Source organism: Phyllostomus hastatus, unplaced genomic scaffold (genome assembly GCF_019186645.2).
Source record: "Phyllostomus hastatus isolate PE091 unplaced genomic scaffold, TTU_PhHast_1.1 phas_contig_159, whole genome shotgun sequence".
NCBI lineage: Eukaryota > Metazoa > Chordata > Mammalia > Chiroptera > Phyllostomidae > Phyllostomus > Phyllostomus hastatus.
In genome coordinates, this window is record NW_025333640.1 from 5,514,064 (window position 1) to 5,538,801 (window position 24,738).

General features: G+C 44.0%; 1 protein-coding gene across 2 annotated transcripts in view; it reads left to right on the forward strand.

Moving 5' to 3' along the window:
- Positions 1 to 12,085: 12,085 nt before the first annotated feature.
- Positions 12,086 to 24,738, forward strand: part of EPHX2 (epoxide hydrolase 2) — a 50,820-nt gene continuing 38,167 nt past the window's right edge. The window contains exons 1-4 of one of the 2 annotated variants that reach the window (XM_045830962.1): positions 12,086 to 12,315; positions 19,101 to 19,185; positions 23,029 to 23,188; positions 24,410 to 24,600. In XM_045830962.1, coding sequence (XP_045686918.1) covers positions 12,215 to 12,315; positions 19,101 to 19,185; positions 23,029 to 23,188; positions 24,410 to 24,600 — 537 coding nt within the window. In that variant the 5' untranslated portion in view covers positions 12,086 to 12,214. The remainder of the gene's footprint in view (positions 12,316 to 19,100; positions 19,186 to 23,028; positions 23,189 to 24,409; positions 24,601 to 24,738) is intronic. The other variant, XM_045830963.1, reaches the window with a different exon arrangement.

Below are 24,738 nucleotides of genomic sequence, written 5' to 3' on the forward strand. Positions count from 1 at the left end.
TGTCTTCCCGGGGTGGGAAATCTCAAAGTGCTGGCTTGTGTGGACAGTTTTGCTCTGAAATGTCCTCCTTCAATATCCAAATCCCTGGGCTGGCCTCACTTCCTCTTCGCAGAGGAATGGATATTTTCCTGCTGGGTAGCTACATGATTTGAATAATCAAATGTTTTCCAACTGGCCCCTGGCCTAGCAGAGCTGGCTGTGTGAGGCCTCCCTCTGAGGCTCCAAGGTAGCCGGCCAACCTCCTCATTCCATCAGCGAGAACTAAGTATGGGGGGAAATCACTGTCCTGTTGGCTTTGCCAGGCCAGGACCCAGATGACTCCTGTGACAAAGGCAGTGCTAGCCTTGGGCTTTGTCCCTTCACTGGCCAGTAGTAGTTCCTGGTGGGAGAAGAAAGGGGCCGCCCCTGTTCTAGGAAGTTCCTGCCACAGTGGCCTTTCTTTTCAGCCCACTCAGGTGCTGGTTTCTTGGCATCTGTCAAGGCGGAAAAGGAGAAAGCAGAGTCAGGAAGGGGGAGAGGTGCAGAAGCACGCTCATTCATTCAACAAACATTTTCTTAGCCTGACTGCCTGCCAGGCCCAGGGCTAGTTGCTAGAATACACAGATGAATCTGGTCTAGTTTTTGCTTTCATAGAGCATCCAGTGTGTGGGGTGATGGTTGTGTTAACAGATAGACATACACAGGGTCCCAGCTGGTGTAGCGTGAAGGCAAATGCAAGGGCTGTGGGAGCGGAGGAGGCTACCTACCCATGCCTTGGGCAGCATGACTGTGAAGAATTTCTGGAGAAGGTGGCATTCAATCCTGTTTTTTTCTCCACCAACAAATATTTATTGAGCATCTTCTATAGCAGGCGTGGGTCCAGGTGCTGGGGAAACAGCAGTGAACCGCACAAGGTCTTGCCTCCTGGAGCTCAGTTGTAGGGAAGAGCTAGACCATAGAGTCTTTAAGTTAATTTCAGACAGTGATGAGCACTGTGAAGAAAATAAACAGGTTGTGAAACAGTGAGGGAGTAGGGGGTGGGGAGGCTTCTTCACCTGCTGAGGGCTGTGAGGGACTCAGAGAACGTAGCCTTGGAACTGAAAAACCAGAGGGAGTGAGCCAAGCAAGTGCTCGCAGCGAGAGCACAGCCGGTGCAGAGATCCCGAGGGAAGAGAGCAGAGCACAGAAGTTCAGAGGGAGGGGCGGCCGTGAGGAGATGACATCAGAAGACAGGCAGGACCCCCAGCTTGTGGACATCCAGTCAACTCTGGAAGGATGAGCAGGGCCCGCCAGGTGAAGTAAGGGGTCGGCTGACCTCCCATTGTTGGACGGGCCCTTAAAAACAGTTTGAATGGGAACAGCCTCTGGGGCTGGGCACTCCAGGCTTCTCCAGGTACGGATCGGATGGCTGAGGCCCAGAGAGGAAAGTGGCCCCTTCCTGAGGTCACAATGGGATGTGGTGGGACTGGTCTCCTATTCCCCACCAGTTTCTCGCCAGTATGCCCCCACAGCCCCTCTGAATGAGGGTGGATATTTATTAATCATTACTGTTTGCTAAGAAAGTTACATTCCTTGCTTAGTTTGACAGGTGCAGGGTGAGACTCAAGGACCTGGTTAAGGGTTATTCAGATCTGGATTCTTTATGATTGACCCTGGCTGAGTGACCACACCTTAGGTTACCCATAAAACAGGGCTAATACTACAGTAGTTCTCCCTTTATTCACAGGCAAATGTGCCAAGACCCCCAGTGCATACCTGAGACTCTAGACAGTGCCAAACACCTGTGGATAAAGCTGAATTTATAAATTGGGCCCAGTAAGAGATTAATAACAATACCTAATAACAAAATAGAACAATTGTAACAACAACAACAACAAAACCAGGAAGATGAGGGAAGGAAGGAAGGAAGGAAGCAAGGAAGGAAGGAAGGAAGGAAGGGAGGGAGGGAAATAAGGAAAGAAAGAGAATAATCATAGATCGTATTAATCAGAGTTCTTGGTTACAAGCAAATAAAAACCTATTGATTAACTTTAAGCAGCACGTGATTTTATCCAAGGACAATGGGGAGTTCACAGAAGCATTTAGAAAGCTGGAGAGCCCACTAGGAGCACAGGTGAGAACGGGGAAACAGCCATACTGGAGCCAAAATCCCAAGCCATCACCTGCATGGTGGCACCTGCCACTGCAGAGTTGGCTGCAAAGCCTTGTACTGTCACTGGTGCTGCCATAACTGCTGCGCCTGGACACTAGCCGTTCGTGCTGCTGCCACTGCTGCCAGAATTAATTCTCCTCTGTCCCTGCTTCTGTCACCAGCCCCCAATACAACGGTCAGGACAGACGTATGTGATTAGTCATGTGCCCATGAACTAGACAGAAGGAAGGCTGAGAAAGCAAGATCTGATGTTTGAGCTTCTATGTGGAAAGTGGTTGTGCCACCTTCGAGGTGGGGATGTTCCCAAGATATTTAAAAGAAGTTTAAACACACTCAACTTTCCATAATTACACTTTGCAAAAATTGCTTACACATCGCTGCTCTAAAAATCTGTACCCAGAATTCCAAAGATGGCAGCCGATTTGGAAGCTGAGCTCACTTGCTCCTGCCCCTAACTGTGATTTTTAGCTGATCTTCTGACAACCAACCTGAACAATCAATGAAATCTTAGTAGATATGAAGCTCTGAAGCCAAGGAGTACAGAACGTGCTTTGTACCATCTGATAGGGGGATCTCATAAGTGGAAGCAGAACTGCTGTGCACGGCTGCTGTTGCAGCTGAGAGACCAGACAGAATTCACAGCTTTGGAGCTCCCTCCTTCCTCAGAGCAAGGGGTCTTAGTTCCACACAGGGGTCCCCAGTCCTAATTGGGGGTAACTTGGGAGGATCCACTGAGCCTTCGAGACCCAGGCTACACAGACCACACAGCAAGCAGTGCTCGCATAGCTGAGGTACCAACATAGAGAGCTCCAGACAGGGGCTCAGACTACTGAGGTGACCAGCTTGCTGCAGCTGGTTGTGTCAGAGGCACCTAGAGGCTGCAGCCAGCCACGACTGCGAGAGACATCCCATTTTTTGCAGAGGTTGTATGTGCGGAGATTCAGACACTGACTCAGTACTGCGCTATGGGTAGAGCGTAGAGACTTTTTAAAAGGAACTGAAACGTGACAGACAAGGATCCCATGTGCAGCTGCCCTGCCAGCAGAGACCAGGTTGAAATCGCAGCAGTGGGGCTCCTTCCCCTTTGAACTGCATGCTGTAAGGATACTTGTAGCAATAGAGAGGGGAGGGGAGGCTGTTGGGTCTCTGGCAGTGGGATATGGTGAAGTTCTACCACACCTGTGAAAATCAGAGGTTGCAATTCAGCGTGAAGTGCTTCTGTGGTTTGGACATCAGACTGAAGCGTTCACTATATGAGTTCAGACTAAGAGAAGAACCTAGTGGAATGGGAAAATTTGCTTTTTGGATCTGTTCTGAACTTTTCTCAGTTGTGCCAAGCCATGTTGGATCTCTGGGTCCTTTCCCACTGAGTTCAGCTAGGAAGGGGGATCAGGAATTTGCACAATGAGGGGTTTGCTGGGCCCCATCCAGCTTGGCTTGCAAGCAAGCTGGTGGATGCACAGATCAAAGAGTTCTGGACTGTGTCTCCTGCAAAGGCTGTGGGCTAGGAACGAGATGGGTGAGAGTTGAGCACCTCGGATTCTTTGCAGCCAGGCAAACTCCTAGCAGAGCACAATCCTCTGGGAAGGGAAAGGTGTGCCCATCCCCCTCCTGCAGGGTTGCAGGCACCACCTCCAAGGGGGAAACTCTGCAGAGCAGTCCTGCCAGGTCCAGGATCCCCTCACTGGGTGCATTCCAAAGGGGGAAGAAAGAAGCTCCAAACAGGGCCATTCTGAACTTTCCTCAGCTGTGTCAAGCCACGCTGGTTCTTCAGGTCCTATCCCATTGAAACCAGCTGGGCAGAGAGATCAGAAATTTGCACAAGGGGTTTTCTGGGCTCTGTCCAGCTCAGCTTACAAGCAAACCAGGTGCTGTGTGGAACAGAGAGTTCTGGACTGTGTCTCCTGCAAAGGCTGTGGGCTGAGAATTAGATGGGCAAGAGTTGAGCACCTGAGATCCTTGGCAGTGATGCAAACCTCCCGCATGGAATACAGCCCTCTGGGAAGGGAAAGGTGTACCCATCCTTCTGCAGGGTTGCAGGCACCACCTGCAGGGTTGCAGGCACCACCTCCAAGGGTGAAACTCTGCAGAACAGCACTGCCAGATCCAAGATTCTCCTAAAGGGTGCATTTCCAAAGGAGAAATAAAAATAAACTTCAAATGGGGACTCTCAAAGTGTGCGAATTTTGGAGGACATCACCTGGGAGTAGGACAGAGAGCTTAGCATCCTACTGGGATTGAGAAAGAAAGTTTAGATCCCATCCACGGTCTGGTCTTGCCCTAACCCCCTTGGAAGGCTCTTTTGATCTATCCCCTGAAGTCTAGAGCTGCTGAGCTCACTCCTACAAAGAGGAAAGTTGAATGTGCCCATCCTCACCCAACAGTGAGCTCTACTGAGGAAGCAAGAGCCTGAATCTCTGGCAAAGACTGAAGGGGTTGACTCTGAGTACAGGCTACTCTCCCCTCACTGAGTGCCCTACAGTCTGCAATTCCAACAAAGTGGAAATCTGCCAGCCCTATTTCAACAGACCTGGTTTCAGCTTACAGACCCTCATCAAAAAGCTCTGGAGAGAAACCAGGTGGCCACAGGGAAGGGTGAAGAGGCTGAAGGAGGGAGGCCAACCCCAGGGAAACTTGGTTCTTACATAGAGCTACTATCAGCTCCAAGCAGGAAAGAGCTGACCCTTTTACACAGATTGGTCACTCACATATAATGGACTGCTAACTCTTTAGAAACTGCTCACTACTGGAAATAATCTGGGACAGACAAGACATGTGGCACAGGGTCAGGGGAACACACCCACCATCTTCCTTGAAGTCTGAACAGATCCTCCCAACGTAGATCCAGGGGTCCCATCATCCCGATTGTACCAGAAGACCTCTCGGAAACAGATGGGTCGGTGGCTAGGCTAAAACTAATGGCAGGACTGCAGATAGAGGCTGGTGGAGAAGTACCTGTGTTGCTTTTGGTTGTTAATTGGCCCACCCCTGAGACTTGTGCTGATAAAAATCCAGTAGTAGAGAGCAGTGATGACCATCCTGGATGCAGCCAAGCCTTAAGAAGACAGCCACAGACTATGGATCACTTGTAGCTTCGAACAGGCTGCCTAGAGCTACATGGGGACAGAGTCTGACCCTGGCTTTCATCAGTCTCAGGCAACTCCAAAGTAGTATCCAGAAGGAGAACCCAGCAGGTAAGCACTAAACTCTGCTGGGACAGATTCCACTCTGTTCTTTTTCATTATTTACATTATTTTTCTTTCACATAGCTTTTTAACATTTTTCTGTTTCTTTAATTTTGTTCTTATTTTTTCACTATTTTTATTTCAAATCTCATATTTTACTTTTTCCTTTTTTACTCTATTTTGCCTTCTCCTTCCCTTTCTTATTTTTCATTTTAAAATTTTATTTTTTCCCTTTCTTTCACCTTTTGTGGTGATACCTTGTTTCTATTCCTTATTCTTATTATTTCTCCTCCATTTATCCTCTTAACAATCGTTTTTCTTTCCTTTTGTCATCTCATATTCTTTTTTTCTTTCTTGCAATCTTATTCTCTTTCCATCTTTATTAATCTTTGCTCATTTGTCATTGATATTGCTGTTGTGGTTGGCAGGTATTTTTGCTTGTGTGGGTTTTGTTTTCTGTGTTGTTTTGTTCTGTTCTGTTGGCACCTGTACAACAGAATACGAGATGTGGTGGGGGTTGAGCCTCGCAGTCAGCCAGCTGTAGAGGAGAACCCATCAATGAATGGGCCACCAATAATCAAAACCCAAATACGACAGCAGATCCCACATACACTGCGTAAAGGGTATCCCTAGAGCACCCCCCTCAGGAGATCAGGGAGACTGCACCACTAAGCCTCACAGACCTCCTACCACAGAAGGCCACCACATGAAGACAGGGGGTCAAAGCAGATTGATCTAATATGCTAATATGTAGAAACAAGCTAAAAGAGTCAGCTAAAATGGGGAGACAAAGAAAGAACCCCCAATCGAAAGGCAAGGAGAAATCCCCAGAAAAAGAGCTAAAAAATTGAGGCAAGTGATTTATCAGACATAGAGTTCAAAGTAATGCTTACAAGAATGCTCAAGGAACTGAATGAGAACTATAAGGAACTTACTGGGAACTACATGAGCATGAAAAAGGACATAGAAACTGTGAATAAGAACCAGGTGGCAATGAAGACTACAATATCTTCAATGAAGAATACACTAAAAGGAATTCAAAGCAGGCTAGATGAAGCAGAGGATCAAGTTAGCGAGTTGGAAAGCAAGGTAGAAAAAAATACCTAGTAAAAGCAACAAAATGAAAAAAGACTTAAAAATAATGAGGATAGTTTAAAAGAGCTTTGGAACAACATGAAACCTAACAATATTTGTGTTGGGAACTGCCCTGCCTGGTTTCAGAAACTGTCCCATGGCTAAGGCTGAGAAAGCGACCTTTGGACTGTAAGCCACTAAGGAGACAAGGCTTATCTCCCTGGCAGGGGCACCACTTGTGCTTTTTCTCTATCCATAACTGGCCCCCAATGCTTGACCTGTTAGCCAGTGATGGGTAAGATTCCCCAAGGGAGGGATGACCTAAGACAGGCACAATCACGTGGAGGCCCCAAGGAAGGACTTGGGGGGCTGCAGCAAAAGGGGATGATGGACCCTCTCCCCTTGGCTATGACATGGCCTGAGTCTTCATTCTGCCTGCAAGAAGTCTCCTAATCTTTTGGCTGCCTTACTTTCCCTGCCTGACTTAAGCCTGAGACAATGCCTTAAGCCTGAAACAATGCTGGTGGTGGGTACCGCCCTGTGTTGGAAAGGGTGGGTTCCCTAGGGCAATCAGGCCTAAGAAAGAATATGTAAAATCCTGTAAAACCTGCTTTGTTGAGAATGCTCTAAATTAAATAAGAGTCCAAGCAAGAAGTGAGTTTATTCCTCAAAGTTTTATAGCTCTTTAGTCATCTGAACCTGACTCAAAATAGGCCCTCAGAGTTCTTTGTTTTATCTATTGTTTGATCCTTACTGCCTGACAATGATTAATGAGCTTTACCTGTATTCTTGTGCAAACGAACCTAATAAAAGCCCATTGAGGAAAAGGCTCCTGGCCCTTCTCCTTTGAGAGATCAGCCACCTTTCCTCCCCAAGCAGAGCATGTCTTGGTAGACTTATTCTCATCCATGGCAGATGAGGGGCTCTGCAGGCAAAGCTCTCCCACATATTTGCATCATAGGGATACCAGAAGCAGAAGAAAGGGAGCAAAGGATATGAAAAAATGACAGAAAACTTCCCTAAATTGGTGATGGAAAAAGCCATGCAAGTTCAGGAAGCACAGACAGTCCCAAGCAAGATGAACCCAAAGAGGCCCACTCCAAGACACATCACAATTAAAATGGCAAAATTTAAAGATAAAGAGAGAATCTTAAAGGCAATAAGGGAGAAACAGCTAGTAACAAACAAGAGCTCTCTGATAAGGCTATCAGTTGATTTCTTAACAGAAACACTACAAGCCAGAAGGGATTGGCACAAAATACTCCAAGTAATGAAAAACAAGGACCTACAACCAAGACTACTCTATCCAGTAAGGATCTCACTTAAAATGGAAGATGAAGTAAAATAAAAGAGCTTCCCAGATTAAAAAAAAAAAAAAAGGCCAAGGGAGTACATCTCCAACAAACTGACATTGCAAGAGATGCTAAAGGGACTGCTTTAAGGAGAAGAAATAGAGAGGGGAACACAGGTACAAAGGGGAAAATGGCAACCAATAAGTATGTGCCTATTAATAATGACCTTAAATGTAAATAGATTAAATGCTCCAATCAAAAGATTTGGGGTAGCTGAATGGATAAGAAAACATGACCTGCACATATGCTGTCTACAAAAGGCCCACCTCAGAAAAAAAGATTTACACAGGCTGAGAGTGAAAGGATGGAAAAAAGTATTCCATGCAAATGGACACACAAAAAAAGCTGGGGTAGCAATACTTATATCAGACAAAGTAGACTTCAAAACAAAGGCCATAACAAGAGACAAAGAAGGTCACTACATAATACTTAAGAGGGTAGTCCAACAAGAGGCTATAACCCTTGTAGACATAATCACACCCAATATAGGAGCACCTAAATATATAAAGAAAATCTTGGAGGACTTTAAGAAAGAGATTGACAGTGATTTTCTGTCCTTGGTCTAGTACCTCAAGAATCCATTTCTATGCATGTTTACCAGATTGTGGACAAAAATGAGCAGAATCTTGAAGTTTGGGATGTGTTTGTGTCTCCTCTCAAGTTTGTCCCTGGAAGCTGCTTACTGGGGCATGTGGGGACCTGACCCTGGTTCAAGTCCAGAGGCAGGGAGAGGTGGTTAGGATGGGGAGTGAAGAAAGGTAGCTACCTGGTGTGTGATAAATCCTGCAGGTGAGGGTGCTGTGATTAGTGGGGTTGTGGTCTTAAGGATGGATTCCTCGTGATGGGATTAGTGCTTTTACAAGAAGACACACCAGAGTTTGCTCTCTTGCCTGTGTGTACACAAAGAAGAGGTCACATGAGCACACAGTCCTACAAGCCAAGAGAAAAGGCCTCAGGATGAAACCTCCCTGGCCTGCACCTTAATCTTGGACTCCCCAGACTCCAGAACTGTGAGAAATAAATTTAAACCAGCCAATCTGCGGCCCTATCTCCAAATACCATCACAATGGGGATTAGGGCTTCAGTGCAGGAAGGGGAGGCTCAAACATTCAGTCCATTACAGGTGGTATGTGAATGGGATGACTGAGTAGAGTAGATAAGTGATGATAGGGGAGGAGAGATTGTTCCCGTGCCTACCTAGTGCCTTACAAGAAGGGTACCACACCTAGTGCCTTACAAAAAGAGTTGGCCTTAGGCTGGAAGAGATGCAGCTGATCAGTGTAGCTAGAGAAAAGGTGGAGTAGAAATGGCCACAGGTACAAGTAGGGGTGAGAGTTTGTGGAAGTTTATTGGTTGCTTCAATGTTCTCAGTAAAACAAAAAGCCAAGATACTGGCTGAGAGTGACAATGGGGGGAAAGTACTGGAAACTGAGGAAAGAAATACATTTAGTGTACAGTCTTCTGAGAGATTAGGAGAGAGAGCAGACTAGAGAAGTGTAATGGAGTCGTTAGGTGGAGAGCAGTGCAGTCTGGTGAAGCAAGATTAATGTTATGAATGTTCAGGGAGCATCTGGCAGTGGTGAAGTCTCCAAGGGACATCTATCCCTTTCCCTGCCCAGTGGTACAAGGGCAGGAGGGGAGAACAGCAGAAGCAGGTGCCCCAGGGTAGAACCAGATTTCAGACAGAGCAAGAAAGGAAAGAGAATAGAAAGAGATTTTACTGATGATAAACCGAAGTTCCAGAGGGCATTGGTGAGTTCCAGAATGTCCAGCAGGGCACAATAAAGGGTTTCAGGAATTGGGAAGGAGTAAGAGGTGGCTACTCTGGCTGAATTAAGCAGATAATATATTTAATGACAGCACATTAACAAGGCCCTCTGGGAGGCTGGAGAACCAAGTTGGGAAAACAAGCATAGAGAAGACCAACACCAAAACTGTAGCACAGAACCAGACTAGTGAGGACACAGCTGCTGCCTCTGCCGCCAACTCAGGCTGCTGAGGGCCACAAGGCCTGCACCATCTTCCTTCCTTTCTTCCTTTCTCCCTTTCTCCCTCTCTCTCTCTCTCTCTTTTCTTTCTTTCTTTCTTTCTTTCTTTCTTTCTTTCTTTCTTTCTTTCTTTCTTTCTTTCTTTCTTTCTCTCTTTCCTCTCTTCCTTTCTCTCTCTTCCTTTCTCTCTTTCTCTCTCCCTCCCCCTCCCTCCCTCTCTCCCTCTCTTTCCCTCCTTCCCTCTCTCCCTTTCTTTCTTTCTTTCTTTCTTTGGTCACCACTGAATCCTAACAAAGTGCCTGGCAAATAGCAGGTACTTAATATATATTTGTTGAATAATTTAAGGACATTTATTTGCTGCACTAAAGAAAGAAAAAGCTTAGTTGGAATGTGGGTTCAAAAAACAGACAACTTTAGTTTAAGGTTGATTCAAACACTGACAGCAGGAAAAGAAGCAGCGTGAAATCCTCTCTCAACCATTAGGAATTAAACAGTTTTAAACTAGGGTTGGAATAATCAAGGTCTTGCAGGAGGTGGGGACGCGGTGGTAGAGGCAGGACATCCCAGACCAAACCTCATGAGTTCACCGTACGTTCTCCCAAATCTTATGACTGACATCTCAGTTTTCACTACTACATTAGCCTGTTTTATGATTTTATGCTCTCACCTAAAATGGTGATCTTCAATCTTTTTCATCTCATGGCACACATAAACTAATTACTAAAATTCTGCAGCACAGCAAAAATATATTTTTGCCAATCTGATAGAACAATAGGTATAATTTCGATTAATTCACACCAGATGGCAATTGTGATGGCGGTTGTGATTTTTTAATTTGACAGTCTAAGGGAAGAGTGGCCAGTGCCCCTGAACTAAATAAATAGTCAGGTACTGCTGTGGCACACTGATTGAAAATTGCTGACCTAAAATATGTTTGATAAATATTAAAATTAGCAGACGTAAGCATTAGGATTTACATTTCAAAAAGATATCCAGTTTCCCCAGCCCAGCTGAGTGAGCTCCTACCTTCCTGCACCTCGGGTGGCAGCAAACACAGAACTGTGAGCCATGAGGGAGCACAGAGCACAGAATGCAACTGAAACCCCGGATCCTTCATCTAGCAATTCAGCCAAGAAGCTCTGTAACTCACAAGGTATTTATTGTAAAATATTCCAGACTAGATCAATCTATTGATTTACGACTCCTGAATAAACAAAAGTCCATGCGACGGTTTTATACTTTCTTCTTCCCCAAAGATAATTCCCATCTTAACATAAAGTCTCATCATCTAAGTTTCTTATTTTCCTTCTCAAAAAGAGGATCTATAAAACCCAGTTCTGTAGATGTGTCTTCCTTCCTCTTTGCTTTGCTACTTTTACAAGCATGTGTATGTATTCATAAACAGTTCTGTACCAGTCAGGCAACAGAAATCACTCTAGTTATTTTAAATAGAGATTTAATGCAGGAAATTAGGAGCTTACAAAACCTTTGAAAGGGATGGAGGAGTGGGCTCCAGGTGTGGCCTTTCAGAAAGACTCTCAGAGAACACCTCAGAAATTAGGAAACATTAGCAAATTAGAAAACATTTTCTGTTCTCAGAAAACATTAATAACTGTCTTGGGTAAGATTCTAGAAGAGGTTATGAAGCAAGGGAAGTAAGCATGAACACGGTTTGTCAGAACAAAATACCCGGCAATAGATTCATATCTCTTGTTAATCAGACTGATGACTGGTAAGAATGTTGTAGATCAAGTAAGTACCTGTTGATTTCAGTAAGGTACTTAACAACCTCTCACACACATTTAAGTAGGGGAGAGTCTCATATAAATTCACGGATGACACATTCAAGAGGGAGGTCTCCAGCGTCCGTGGCCTGAGCCCAGCTCTCAGTAAGGTGGAACACTGGGCTGAAGCGTATTTTAATTCATGGAGCTGCACTGCAAAGGTGTGGGGGTGCTAACAGCCCCTATGAAAGCGCCACTCAGGCACTCCTAAGCAAAGCTTTAGGTTTTCCAGAAACACAAATGAGCCAATAGTGTGAACGCTGTGATTTAAAACAAAGACCACACATTTTTAGGTGGCATTAGTACAAGTGAAATGTACCAAAAAAGTCATAAATAGTCCAGAAGCGATGGAAACGGAGTCCGTGCAAGCGCAGGGGACACAAAAGAAGCTCGGGAGGGGGCGTGACTCGAGCAAAACCAGGGCAGCTACTTGGGCAGAGGCCGCCTAGGGTCAAGGAAGAGGCTGACGGGGCGTGACCAAGTCAGAAGGGGCGAGGCAGGAACTTATCAGAAAAGGGGGCCGGACTCAGGCAGAGGCCAGTGGGCGTGACCAGTCCCAGGACAGGGGGCGGGGCGGAGGCTGAGGTTTAGGCAGCTCAGCAGGAGCAAGGAGGGACTGGATCTGGGAGTGCTCCTTCGGCAGCCCCAGTCCAGCCTCAGAGCGCTTGTGCCCTGAGGTTTGGCGGAGGCTCAGGCCACCATGGCGTTGCGTGCGGTCGTGTTCGACTTGGATGGGGTCCTGGCGCTGCCATCGGTCGCCGGAGCCCTTGACCGCACCGAGGAAGAGTTGGCACTGCCCAGGTAAGGGGAACCGGGGCCCGGCCTGGGCGGGTGCGTCAGTGCGGTACAGGGTGGGATTCCTGCCTAGAAGTTGCCTTTCAGCCCAGGTTTCAGATTGCCTTTGTTTGAGAGCCTTACGAAAGGTTAAAATAATTACCTGGCCATAAAACACCAGCCTGCGTAAGTAGATACAGTGTCTCTCAAAATCTTAAGTGATTAAACCTCTCCAAGAAGTCCAAAATTGCCCTCTATAGGGAAAGCTTTTCCTCAAATGAGAGGAATTGTTCTCTGAGCTAGCTACTGCCCGCCTAATTCTGTGTAATGGAAAGAATTTTATTTTATTTATGTAGATTTTTAATCCTTACTCGGGGCCACTTTTTCCATAGACAGAGAGAGGAAGGAAGAAAGAGAGGGAAACATCCATATAAGAGAAACATCGATATAAGAGGCAACATGGTTGCCTCCCATCTTCACCTGAAATGAAACCTGGGTATACGTTCTAACCAGAAATTGAACCAACAGTCCACACCTCAGCCCACACTCCAACCAACAGAGCTACACCAGCCAGGGCTGGAATGGATTTTAAAGACTGTTTTGAGATTTTTGAAGAGAAAAAAAGTTCTGTGTCTTGCAGATATACTTCTTGTAACAGCAAACTAGAGAAAGAACTTCAAACTAGATACACATCAAGTGGTTGCCTTCCTGTAGGTACCCTGACCAGGACTCAAACCCACAACCTGGGTATGTGCCCTGACAGGGAATTGAACCTGCAACCCTTTGGTCTATGGGATGACACTCCAACCAACTGAGCCACACTGGTCAGGGCGCAAATGTAGGGTATTTAAAAGAGCATGGGTTTCTGAGTCAAACCCAGATTAAAAATCTCAGTTCTTAACATCTACCATCTAAAACCATAGTCTTCATATTAAAATAAGAAAATACCTTCCCCTAGACATTTTTGTGAGGGTAAAATTAAATAACATGCAAGTTGGATGCACAGCTGTGTTCCTAGTACACTTATTTACAAAAATCTCATGTATATCCAAGGTGATCGTTGGGCCATCTACCATTTACCTAGTGTTGCACTGACTCACACACTCCTTCTGACCGTGGTTAGGGTTGTTCCCAACAGCAAAAATAAATAAACAAACACCCAGTCCCCTGCCCCAAAGAAAAAAAAAAGCAGGTCATAGCAAAACTAACTCCAGGAGATCAGAGCCCCTGGCCTTGATCTTGGCCTGTGGAGTCTGTGTAGGAACCATGAAGACATTAATTCAGAGGGTGACCCTGAAGGGCCTATTTCAACATGCTTGGCATAAAATATGAAAGCTCAAACATCCACAGATTGCCCAAGTTCAAGATGAAGGCAGTGCGATAAGAGGCACAACAAAGTTCTTAGGTGTTTCAAGGAAGGGAGAGATTAGCTCTGACCTGGAGAATCAAGAAAGCCTGAATGGAGTCAGACCTTGAGAAGACTGATAGGAGGTTGATGGGGAGAGATGTGAAGGGAGAGCTTCCCAGGTGAGGGAACAGCATGAGCAAAGGCTGGAAGGTGACTGCATAATAACATTCAATACTCAAATGTAGCCAGAGGAGGGGAGTCACAAAAGAGAAGTGAGGGTGTTGACTGGGCCTGCATTGAAATGTGACATGAAAGTCAGGCTAAGCATGTACCTGCTTTGATAGCTGGTGACTGAGGGGTTTTGAGATGGGGTGAAAAGGAGTAAAATAATCAATGTTCTAACTCAAGGTAGCTGATGTTGGGGTGATGGATCAAGTGCATTGGTAAGGAGAAAGAGATGCCACTTACAGTAAGCCTGATGGAGGTTGGAATTAAAGTGAACAAGACCTTGAGCTAGGAGTTTGTAGGGTCACTGGCATGGAAGATGAAAAGCCTGGGCTACCGGGCCTGGAGGAGGGCAAAGGAATCTTGTGAGCCTGGTGTTGAAACTGTGAGGGGTGGAAGGGATGAAGGTCCTGGACATCTGTAAATACCTGCTCAGGGACAAAGTGACAGGAGCCCAAGTGGCCATTGGGAAGTCCAGAAGTGGAGATTGTTGAATACCCAGGGGGGACCGGGAAGATGCAACTTCTGATGCCATAGATCGAAGGACGGAGGGGCAAACTCCACTCTCGGTGTGGTCATCCAGAACAGGGTCCTCTGAGGGTTAGGCTGCTAGAGAGGGTGGTCACCTCAGCAAGTAGGCTGATGTGATCTGAAGGAGCAGGGATGGGTCCCTGAGACCCAGAGGTGATGTGTATGCTCCATTTATTACCTTCCGGCACAGCTTCATCGTGGAAGGTCTGCCCCCTGCCACTGGACTGAACACCAGGGAAGGAGCAAGTGTCACTTTCTTAAGTCACTCAGAGAAAGACAAATGCCATATGATGTCACTTATATGTGGAATCTAAAGAACAATGTAACTGACCAAACAGGTTTATAGATACAGAGAACAGACTGATGGTTGCCAGAAGGGTGCAGGGTTGGGAAGCTGGGTGAAAAAGGTGAAGGGATTAAGAGGTACAGATTGGTAGTTACAAAATTGTTACAGGGATCTAAACTACAACATAGGGAATATAGTCAACAACATTGTAATAGCTGTGTGGGTGCCAAGTGGGTAGTGGACATATTGAGGGAGCACTTTGTGAAGTGTGGGGTAGTCTGTCCATTGTGCTGCCACTTGAAACTAATACAAAATAATATTGAATGTAAACTGCAATTGAAAAACAAAAAAAATTTGAAAGAAAATAGTGTCAATTTCTTTCAAAACTGTATACTTTAGAATCTGAGGTACTTTCAATATGCAATGCTGAGTAAACATTTTGTTTGAGTAAATAAACAAGGGATCAGCAAACAAAGAGAATTTGAGGACTAGAACTTCTTGCTCTTCATGTCCTGTGTACATACAGGAAACATGTATTCAATACTTCCAGGAGCTCCTAGGGCAGTTTCTGGATTGCAGTTGCTGTTTGGCACTTCTGAGCTCTTCTGTACTCTTTAAAGTATCTTTCCTATATTTTTTAAAAATTTTCATGTGGGTCTTAATCACACAACTAATACATAAGCATATTCTTACCATGAAAATATTCAAATGAACAGAATTATGTAAAGAGAAAATGTAAGTTCCTACTAACCTTTCTCTCTTCTAAGCTCTTTTTATGAGACTACTATTATCCTAATTTCAAGAGCAGATAAAGACACTATAAAGAAAGAAAATTATAAGCCAATATCTCCGATGAACATAGATGCTAAAATAGCAAACTGGATCCAGCAATACATAAAAAAGATTATACACCATGATCAAGTGGGTTATATTCCAGGAATGCAGGGCTGGTATAATATTTGCAAATCAATAAACATGATATATCACATAAACAAAATAAAGAATAAAAATCACATAATCATATCAATAGATGCAGAAAATGCATTTGGTAAAATCCAGCACCCATTTATGATAAAAACACTCAGCAAAGTGGGAATAGAGGGAGCATACTTGAACATAATAAAGGCCATAAATAACAAACCTGCAGCCAAAGTCATATTCAAAGGGCAAAAACTAAAAGCAATTCCCTAAAAATCAGGAACAAGACAAGGTGTCCGCTTTCACCACACTTATTCATCAGACTACTGGAAGTCAAAGCCACAGCAATTAGACAAGAAGAGATAAAAGGCATCCGACTTGGAAAGGAGGAAGTAAAACTGTCATTATTCACAGACAACATGATAGTGTACATAGAAAACCCTATATGCTCCACCAAAAACTACTCCATCTAATAAGGGAATTGGGCAAAGTAATGGGATAAAACTCAATATTAAAAAATTGGTGGCATTTTTATGTATCAATAATGAACTATCAGAAAGAGAAATTTAAAAAAACAATCCCATTTACTATTGCAACAACAACAACAAAAATAAGATACCTAGGAATAAACTTAACCAAGAAGGTTAAAAATCTGTACTTGGAAAAATATAGGACATTGAAGAAAGAAACTGAAGAAGATACAAATAAGTGGAAATATATACTGTATTTATGGATTGGAAGAATTAACATACTACCCAAAACAATCTGTAGATTCAACTCAATTCCTATTAAAATACCAACAGCATATTTCACAGATCTAAAACAAATATTCCAGAAATTTATATGGAACCAAAAAAGACCCCAAATAACTTCAACTATCTTGAGAAAGAAGAATAAGGTTGGAGGGCTCACAATACCTGATAACAAATTATACCGCAAGGCCACTGTCATCAAAATGGTACTGGCATAAGAACAGGCACATAGGTCAATTAAATGGAACAGAGAGCCCAGAAATAAACCCATACCTTTATAGTCAATATTTGACAAAGGAGACAAAGGCATACAATGAAGTAAAGACAGTCTGTTCAATAAATGATGTTGGAAAAACTGGACAGGTACATGCAAAAAAATGAAACTAGACCACCAACTTACACCACACACTAGAATAAACTCAAAATAGATAAGAAGACTTAAATGTGAGTCATGAAACCATAAAAATCCTAGAAAACATAGATGGTAAAAGTTCAGACATCTCTTGAAATAATATCTTTGCCATTGTATCTTCTAGGGCAAGGGAAACAAAGGGGAAAATAAACAAATGTGACTACATCAAACTAAAAAGCTTTTACACAGTGAAAGAAATCATCAACAAAATGGAAAGGGGACCCACTGAATGGGAGAACATATTTGCTAATGATACATCTGGTAAGAATTTAATTTCCAAGATATATGAAGAACTCATACAACTCAATGCCAGGAAGGCAAACAATCCAATTTAAAAATGGGCGGAGGACCTGAATAGACATTTCTCCAAAAAGGGCATACAGATGGCCGATACACAAATGAAAAAAAGCTTAATATCACTAATGATCAGAGAGGCGAATTAAAACCACCATGAGATACCACCTCCCATCTCTCCGAATGGCTGCCTTCTGCCATCAATACATCAACAAAAACAAGTGCTGGCTGCTAATAAAGTCAGATTGTTTTCTAACTGTCAGACAACAGTTTGATGCTTTCTATCAAATTAAATATCTTAGTGAATAGGACCAGATTTCATTTCTTTCCTGTCTCCTCTACAGTTCTTATTAAAGTGTTGTGGGCATGAGGAGCATTTGGTGGTTGGTATTGGGAAGGATTTTTTTCCTACCTCAAAGAAAACACCAGTTCATCATACAGCACAATTTAACTCCAATAACACAATTTACAGAATCACTAACTTTTAAAATTATATTAAATGGTATCCATACTAACAGATATTTAAAATGTTAGGCTTATTCTGACATCACTCAAAATACAGTCCAATTTTTAAATGTTGGCATGAGATAGAAGGAACTCAGAAAAGGAAGTCGTCTTCAGAATACTCAGCTCCATTCCGTCCGTGGCAGAATGCCTTCTAAAAGCAGTTTGTCCGTGGACATATTGATAAAGAGAAAATGGCACCAGGTGTTTTATTGGGAGAGTCAGACCAGACCTTGGTCAACAACCTTGGTACTTGAGTTTTGGCTAAGAAAGAATTCAGAGCCAAGACTCAAACTATAGGGGAGAACTTATTTAGGAAGTCACAAAAGCAGAAGATATGGGCTCAGGAAACAAGTTACAGAGGCAAAAGGGGTCCTTTGGAACTTAGGAGATAGAAGGTAAATGTAACACGTGGGAGTGGGTTGGAGGGGAGAGTGAGAAAGTTGCAGGTGTGCTACCGAGAGGGTCCTCCATCCTAAGTAAGGGCTTTTAAGGGTGGAGATTTTAGGGGAGTTCTAGGGGAGGATCTCATAGAATATTCATCAGCTTTTGCAGGGGCTCCTTTTAGGGTCATGGTCTCCACTGATTGGTCAGCATCAGGGTTAGTAGTCATTGCAGCTGGTCCTGAGGTCAGCCATGACATCGCTTGTCTGGTTTTGTTGCTTTTCTGGGTCTGGAGCTGAAACACAACTGAGGGGTAGCTGTGAGGGACAGTGGTTGTCCCTGGGGGTTAATGCTGAAGGGAGTGGTTGTGCAAGGGCTTATATGGAGGTCATATGAAGCTATTCTCCTGCCCCTTGTTCCTCCTCTATGGGGGTCTACTGCATGACTAGCGACATGCCAGGGGAGGAAAGACCAGGGGAAGGTCCGAGCCCCATGACCAGTGATATGGAAGGTAAGGGGCGGGGCCAAACTAGAGTGGTCCCTCGCTATATGGCGCTTCACTTATTGCGGCTTCACTGTATCGCGGGTTTTTAAAAAAATATATTTAATTCTATATTGTGGAGTTTTCGCTATATTGCAGGATTTTGCGGTATAAAATTTTATATGTTGTTAAAATTACATAGGTTTAAGAGTGTAGAAAGTGTTTAAGAGCATATGAAGTGTTTATAAGAGTGTGGGAAAGGTTAACAAGAGAGTGGGAAGGGTTTATAGGAGTGTGGGAAGGGTTTATAGGAGTGTGGGAAGGGTTTATAAAGCCTTAAAATATATATAAATAATAAAATAACTATAACACTACTTCGCGGATTCTCACCTATTGCAGGGGTCTCTGGAACGTAACTCCTGCGATAGGTGAGGGACCACTGTACATGGCCAGTGATAGGGGAGGGAAGGTTACCCTGGGTGCTTGAGGTTCATGTTTTCCCCATTTTTGCCTCTTGCTAGCACCCAAGGCTTTCCACCCTGGTGATCTTCATTCTATACCCAGCCTATTGTCCTTGTTCTGCTCATGTCTGTCTAACCACCTACCATCGATAGTGTCTGTCCCCATATGCCGCTGTGATGAAGTCTTTGGAATGTTCATGACATTGTGTCTTCCAGAGGCTTTCTGAATGGAGTTTTCCAGAAAGGAGAGTCGGATGGTTCCATTGACCGTGTCATGAGGGGAGAGATCACATTTTCCCAGGTGAGGGGACACCTTGTCGACTCCCTTGAGAAGACATCTCTTGCACTGACCATTGCCTGGTGAGGGCAGGGCTGTGTCTGCTTTACCCACTTCCCCTTTACAGCATTTAACTCACAGGACGGGCTGGTGACCCAGAGAGACATCTTGGACTGGTTTGTTGTCTTTTTGGGACAAGCAGAGGGACATACCCCAATGACTAGGAAATTTTCAAACCTTTGAAGATCTAGGCCAGGGAGTTACAATAGCCAGAGTAGTGTTTTTTTTTTTTTAATTTAAATTATGGTAAAATACACATTGCATAAAACTTACCAACTTTGTTGTTAAGTATACAATTCAGTGGTGTTAAGTATATTCACACTGCACATCATCCATCTCCAGAACTCTTTTCTTCTTGCAAAGCTGAAATTCTATACTTATTAAACAATAACTTCCTGTTCACCTCTCCCACCCAATCACCGATTTGCACTTTCTGTCTCTACCGAGACTTTCTGTCTCTGTGCTCTAGGTAACTGCTCTTATGTAAGAGGGATTGTGCAATATTTGTGGAACTGCTTATTTCACTTAGCATTATGTCTTCAGGGTTCATCCAGGGTGTAGCATATGACAGGATGTCCTTCCTCAGAGGAATGAAATTACACTGTGATAAATGCTACTTGGATTCCATTTGTCTATGAATGTATATACCGCCTTTGGTTTATCCATTCATCCATTGATGGACACTTGGGTTACTTCTAGCTTTGGTTATTGTGAATAATGCTGTTAAGAATATGGGTGTAAATATCTGAGACTTTGCTTTCAGTTCTTCTGGGCATATACACCAAAGTGAAACTGCTGGGTCATATGATAGTTCTAGTTTTAATTTTTTGAGGAACCTCCATACTGTGTTCTATAGCTGCTGCGCCATTTTATATTTCCCCAGCAGTGTCCAAGGGTTCCCCTTTTTTCACGTTTTTATTGGAATAGCTATTTTTAGACAGGGCCACTGGGGAGGAGGGGTGTTAAGTTTCAGTTTTGCCATCTATCAAATGAGAGTGATAATAGTATCCATTTCATAGGTTGTTATAAAGCTGGAAAAGTGCTTATTACGGTGCCTGGCACATAGTAAGTGCTTGAAAAGTAATAGTTATTATTTTTACTATAACCTCAGTTACTTTCTAACAAAGTAATCAGGATTGAAAACCATTTGAATTCTCTTTAGTGCCTCAAGGAAGAAAGACTATTGAGAATGTACTCTGTAAGTACACAGAGAAACCCATCTATACATTTAAAATTTTTTATGAATGACAGTCACCTGTAGGTCAGCCAGAGAGTTTGACGACTGCTGTAGTGGGAATCAAGAGCCCACTTTTCCTGAGAAGGCAAGTTGGGGCTTAGTGTGGGAGGTGTAATTAATTGTAGTCACTTTAAAACTCTCTCTCTCGTGCACACACAGGTGAATAAAAATTGGAATGATATTATTGGGAATAAATGTTAGTAAGCTTGAATCAATAAAAAATCTGCAGTAATATTGTTGGAAGATAATGAAAGAAGGAAATACTATACAGGATCCGGCACAAATAACGCCTTTGTTAATGACAAAATCTTTTACTGGAAAATCATAAGCATGTAATTCTGTAACATAACAATAGCACACTCAAGCATACCGTGTGACATTTTAGGTGAAATGTTCAAATTAAAACTGTAAATTATTACACCCATATTATTACCCTACCAACCACACTCAAGCAGGCCTTACTTCTGCTGGACCCTGTATATTTTCAATGAACATAGGAATGATAGAGAGAATTTTCAGTACTTGCTATGAAAATCCTGTACCCATTCAGACTTCTTTAGCCTTTGTGTAGCTTCTGTGAAACTCTAATAGGTTAGAGGAAGAGGTCTGAAAAACCTAATTATACTATGATAAAGGCTACTTGGGTTCCTTAGTCTTTTAAAGAGTTACACCTTAGGAATGAATTCATCTTTTAACTTTCATATATACTGTATGAATAAAAAGAAACAAAGTGTATAGCTTGATGAATTTTCAAACTGAAGACACCTTATCACCAGCACCTTGATCAAGAAGTAAAACATTATCGGAACCACAGTCACCTCTGATGCCCCTTCCGCACGCTAGCCCGCCAAGAGCGACCACCGTTCCGACTCCCACCTTTTTTAGATCGCTCCTGCCGACTTTGCTCTTCATGGAAGTGTTCATGCAGACACGCTCTTTTGTATCTGGTTTCTTTTCCTCAACATTATATTTAGGAGAATTATAGATGTTATCATGTGAAGTTGTAGATAGTTTTATTTTTTTGCTCTGTGGTCTTTTATTATGTGGATATACTACAATCTCTTTTTCCATTCTGTTTCTTTTTCTTTTTTTTTTCATCCTGAGTGAGATGGAAAGGCATTGGGAGATTTTTGAGCAGCAAAGTGATGTTATCTGACTTACATTTTTCAAACCTCACTCTGGCTGCTGTGTGATAAGACTAAGAAGGCAAGGACAGTCGTACAGAGACTAGTTAAGACAGCTATTGGAAAGTCCAGGAGAGAGAGGATGGCGGCTTACACTAAGGTAATATTGGTAGGAGTAGTAAAAAGTGATCACGTTCTGGGACTATTTTGATGGCTGGTTCAATAGGTTTTCCTGACGGATTGAGTGAGAGGCAGGAGAGAGAAGTTAAGGATGACTCAGGCTTCTGGCCAAAGCAAACAGGAAGTAGGTGTTGCTCTTAAATGAAACAGGCATGACGGCTGCAGGGTTTGGGAAGTCAGGTACTCAGATTGGGATATTTTAATCTGACATGCTTAGTGATATCCAAGTAGAGTGTGGAATAGGCAGCTGGATATACAAACCCAGAGTTCAAGGAAGAGGTCAAGGGTGGATTAATGTATATATATTTTCAGCAGGTAAATGGTATTTTTTAACACCATTGGACTCAATATGATCATGGAGAAAGGGAATGTAAATGGAGAAGAGAAGGGGTCAGAGTCCTGGGTACTCTGATGTTAAAGGTCAGGTTGGTGAGGAGGACCCAGCTTTCAGAGACAGGGAATGTGTAAGAGGAAGACCAAGACAGAGTGCAGTCCTGAAAGCCACAAGGTGATCAAGCTTTAGATGAAGAGTATGATCAACTGTGTTAGATGCAGCTGATAGTCGAGTAAAATGAAGACTGGTGAGTGCCCGTCAGACACAGCAACACAATGAGAACATCACTGGTAACCCTGACGAGAGAAGTCTCTGGAATGCGGAGATGGAAGTTTGATAGAGTGTGTTCAAGACAGAATGGGAGCAAAGGGTTAGAAGACTATGTATAGCATAGCTCTGGAGGCTGATAGCCCAAGATGAAGACGTCCACAGGGTTGGCCTCTTCTGAGCCCTCTCTCCTGGGCATGCAGATGTCCATCTTCTCTCTGTGTCCTCACAAGGTCTCCCCTCTGCCAGGGTCTGTGTCCTAGTCTCTGTTTTTCTGAGGACACCAGTCAGATTGGATTAGGGCCAAACCATTTACCTCGTTTTACCCTCATCACTTCTTAAAGACCTTGTCTGTAACGATAGTCAAGTTCTGAGGTCCTGGGGGTTAGGACTTCTTCACCAGGAATTGGGGGGCGTGGCACAATTCAGCCCATACGAGGGACACTTGAGTACTTTCCTGCATGGGGCTCTAAGGAATAATGCTGCTGTGAACATTTTTGTGCATGTAGCAGTGAACATTTGTAGACATTTCCATTGGGTATGTGTCCAGGAGTAAAATTACTGGATCACGCGGAATGCATATGTTCAGATTTTAGTAAATGCTGCCAAAAGCTTTTCCAAGCGATTGTACCAATTGACGGTCCCTTGGCAATTTCCTTCTACAGTGGATATCACTCATAGAAGAAGACTGCAGGAGACACTCTGAGGATTCCGGAATTGCCCTCCCTGAGAATTTCTCCATGAATCAAGTCTTTTGCAAGGCGATTTCAGAAAGGAAGATCAACCGCCCCATGTTCCAGGCAGCCCTCACTCTCAGGAAGAAGGGTAAGGATCCGGTCCTGGCTGTCTTCTGAGCCAGCCACACCAGGACCTCTGGCAGGAGTAGGTCAGAATACATCTAAATGTGTTTTGAGATCACAAATCTTCCAGACCTTGATGGAAAGCTGTTCTTAAAACATAGCCCCAGAGTTAGTTATACCCAATGGCAAAAAGCAACACCCTCAGAATGGCTGGGAAAATGAAAGCGTTTTACATAACCAAGCGATTTATGCCAGAGCCTGCCTTGTGAGCAAACTTCTGTCCCTCTGATGACACTAGTAATGACCCAAGTGACCCAACATCTTGCCACAATAATTTAAAAATAAGGTGTTTTCAGCAATTATGATTTTTCCAACCTCTGGTTGGCACAGTGATGAGCTCTGAGTTGGCTGACCTGGACTGAGATGGTGTCAAATGGTCTGACTTGAGCTCATGCTCGTTCAACAGCCATTCATTTGGTGTCAGAGCCCAGCTCTTCTCCACAGGCGTATCTGGAGTCATTCCCATCCACTTATCAGTAGACTTCCCTGACTGTGGCTGAGCCATCCATGTCCATATTTGTCACTCATATTACATGGGAAGTGTCACACCCTTGACTTAGCTGTCTCGTTGCCATTATCTCCTGGGTCTTGCTCTCCCTGTTTAGACAGAGAAAGCCTGAGGGGACTGCTATGTCTAGTTACATTTCTCTAGTTTTGACATGGGAATGCAGTCCCTGAAAGCCAAAGCAGGTGGTTTGAAACACAGGCGCAGAGTCCGCAATAGCGTAGACCAGGAGGTGCAGTGGAGTGGCACCCTGAAGGCAGGATTCGGGTCCCGTGTGGTGCTGCCTTCCCCATGTGAGTGGCACAGCTTGTCAACTCTCCAAGCTTCTGGCTTGCTCATCAGTAGAAGTAGGATGGTGAGATCTGACCTGCCCACTGCAAATGGGGTGAGGATCGAATGAACTGACAAATGTCACAACCACTTGCTCTACAACTGCAAGGAAGTAAGGCATGCAGCGTCTCCATCTTGGCTTCTGAAAGCCCTAGTGAACACAATGGGCTCGCTCTCATGCCTCTGTTCAGGAGGTGCTTAAGGGTAAAGATGATTCTTTTCCAGTTTGTCAATTTAGGTGTCAAGCATCAGGAAACTGATATAAGTGAGCAGAACCCTACTTGGCTCCATCCAGAGCTTCTTAGAGCAAAGTTCTGTGGCTGGTCTGTTCACGGGTTACTTCTCACTCAGGATTGACAACCTGCATCCTCACCAACAACTGGCTGGATGACAGCACCCAGAGAAGCTGCTGGGCCCAGCTGACGTGTGAACTGAAGCCACACTTTGACCTGCTGATAGAGTCATGTCGGATCGGAATGGCCAAGCCTGATCCTCAGATCTATAAGTTTGTGCTGGACACCTTGAAGGCCAGCCCCAATGAGGTGCGTAGTAGATGCTGTCTTGCAGTGGAGAACGCTGTTCTAGAGATATGGTAATCAAGAAAAATCTAGGAGGAGTAAGCAAGTGGGGGATATCTGGGGCCTGGCAGATGGCTCTAGGTCCAGTGGCAGGTTCCACTT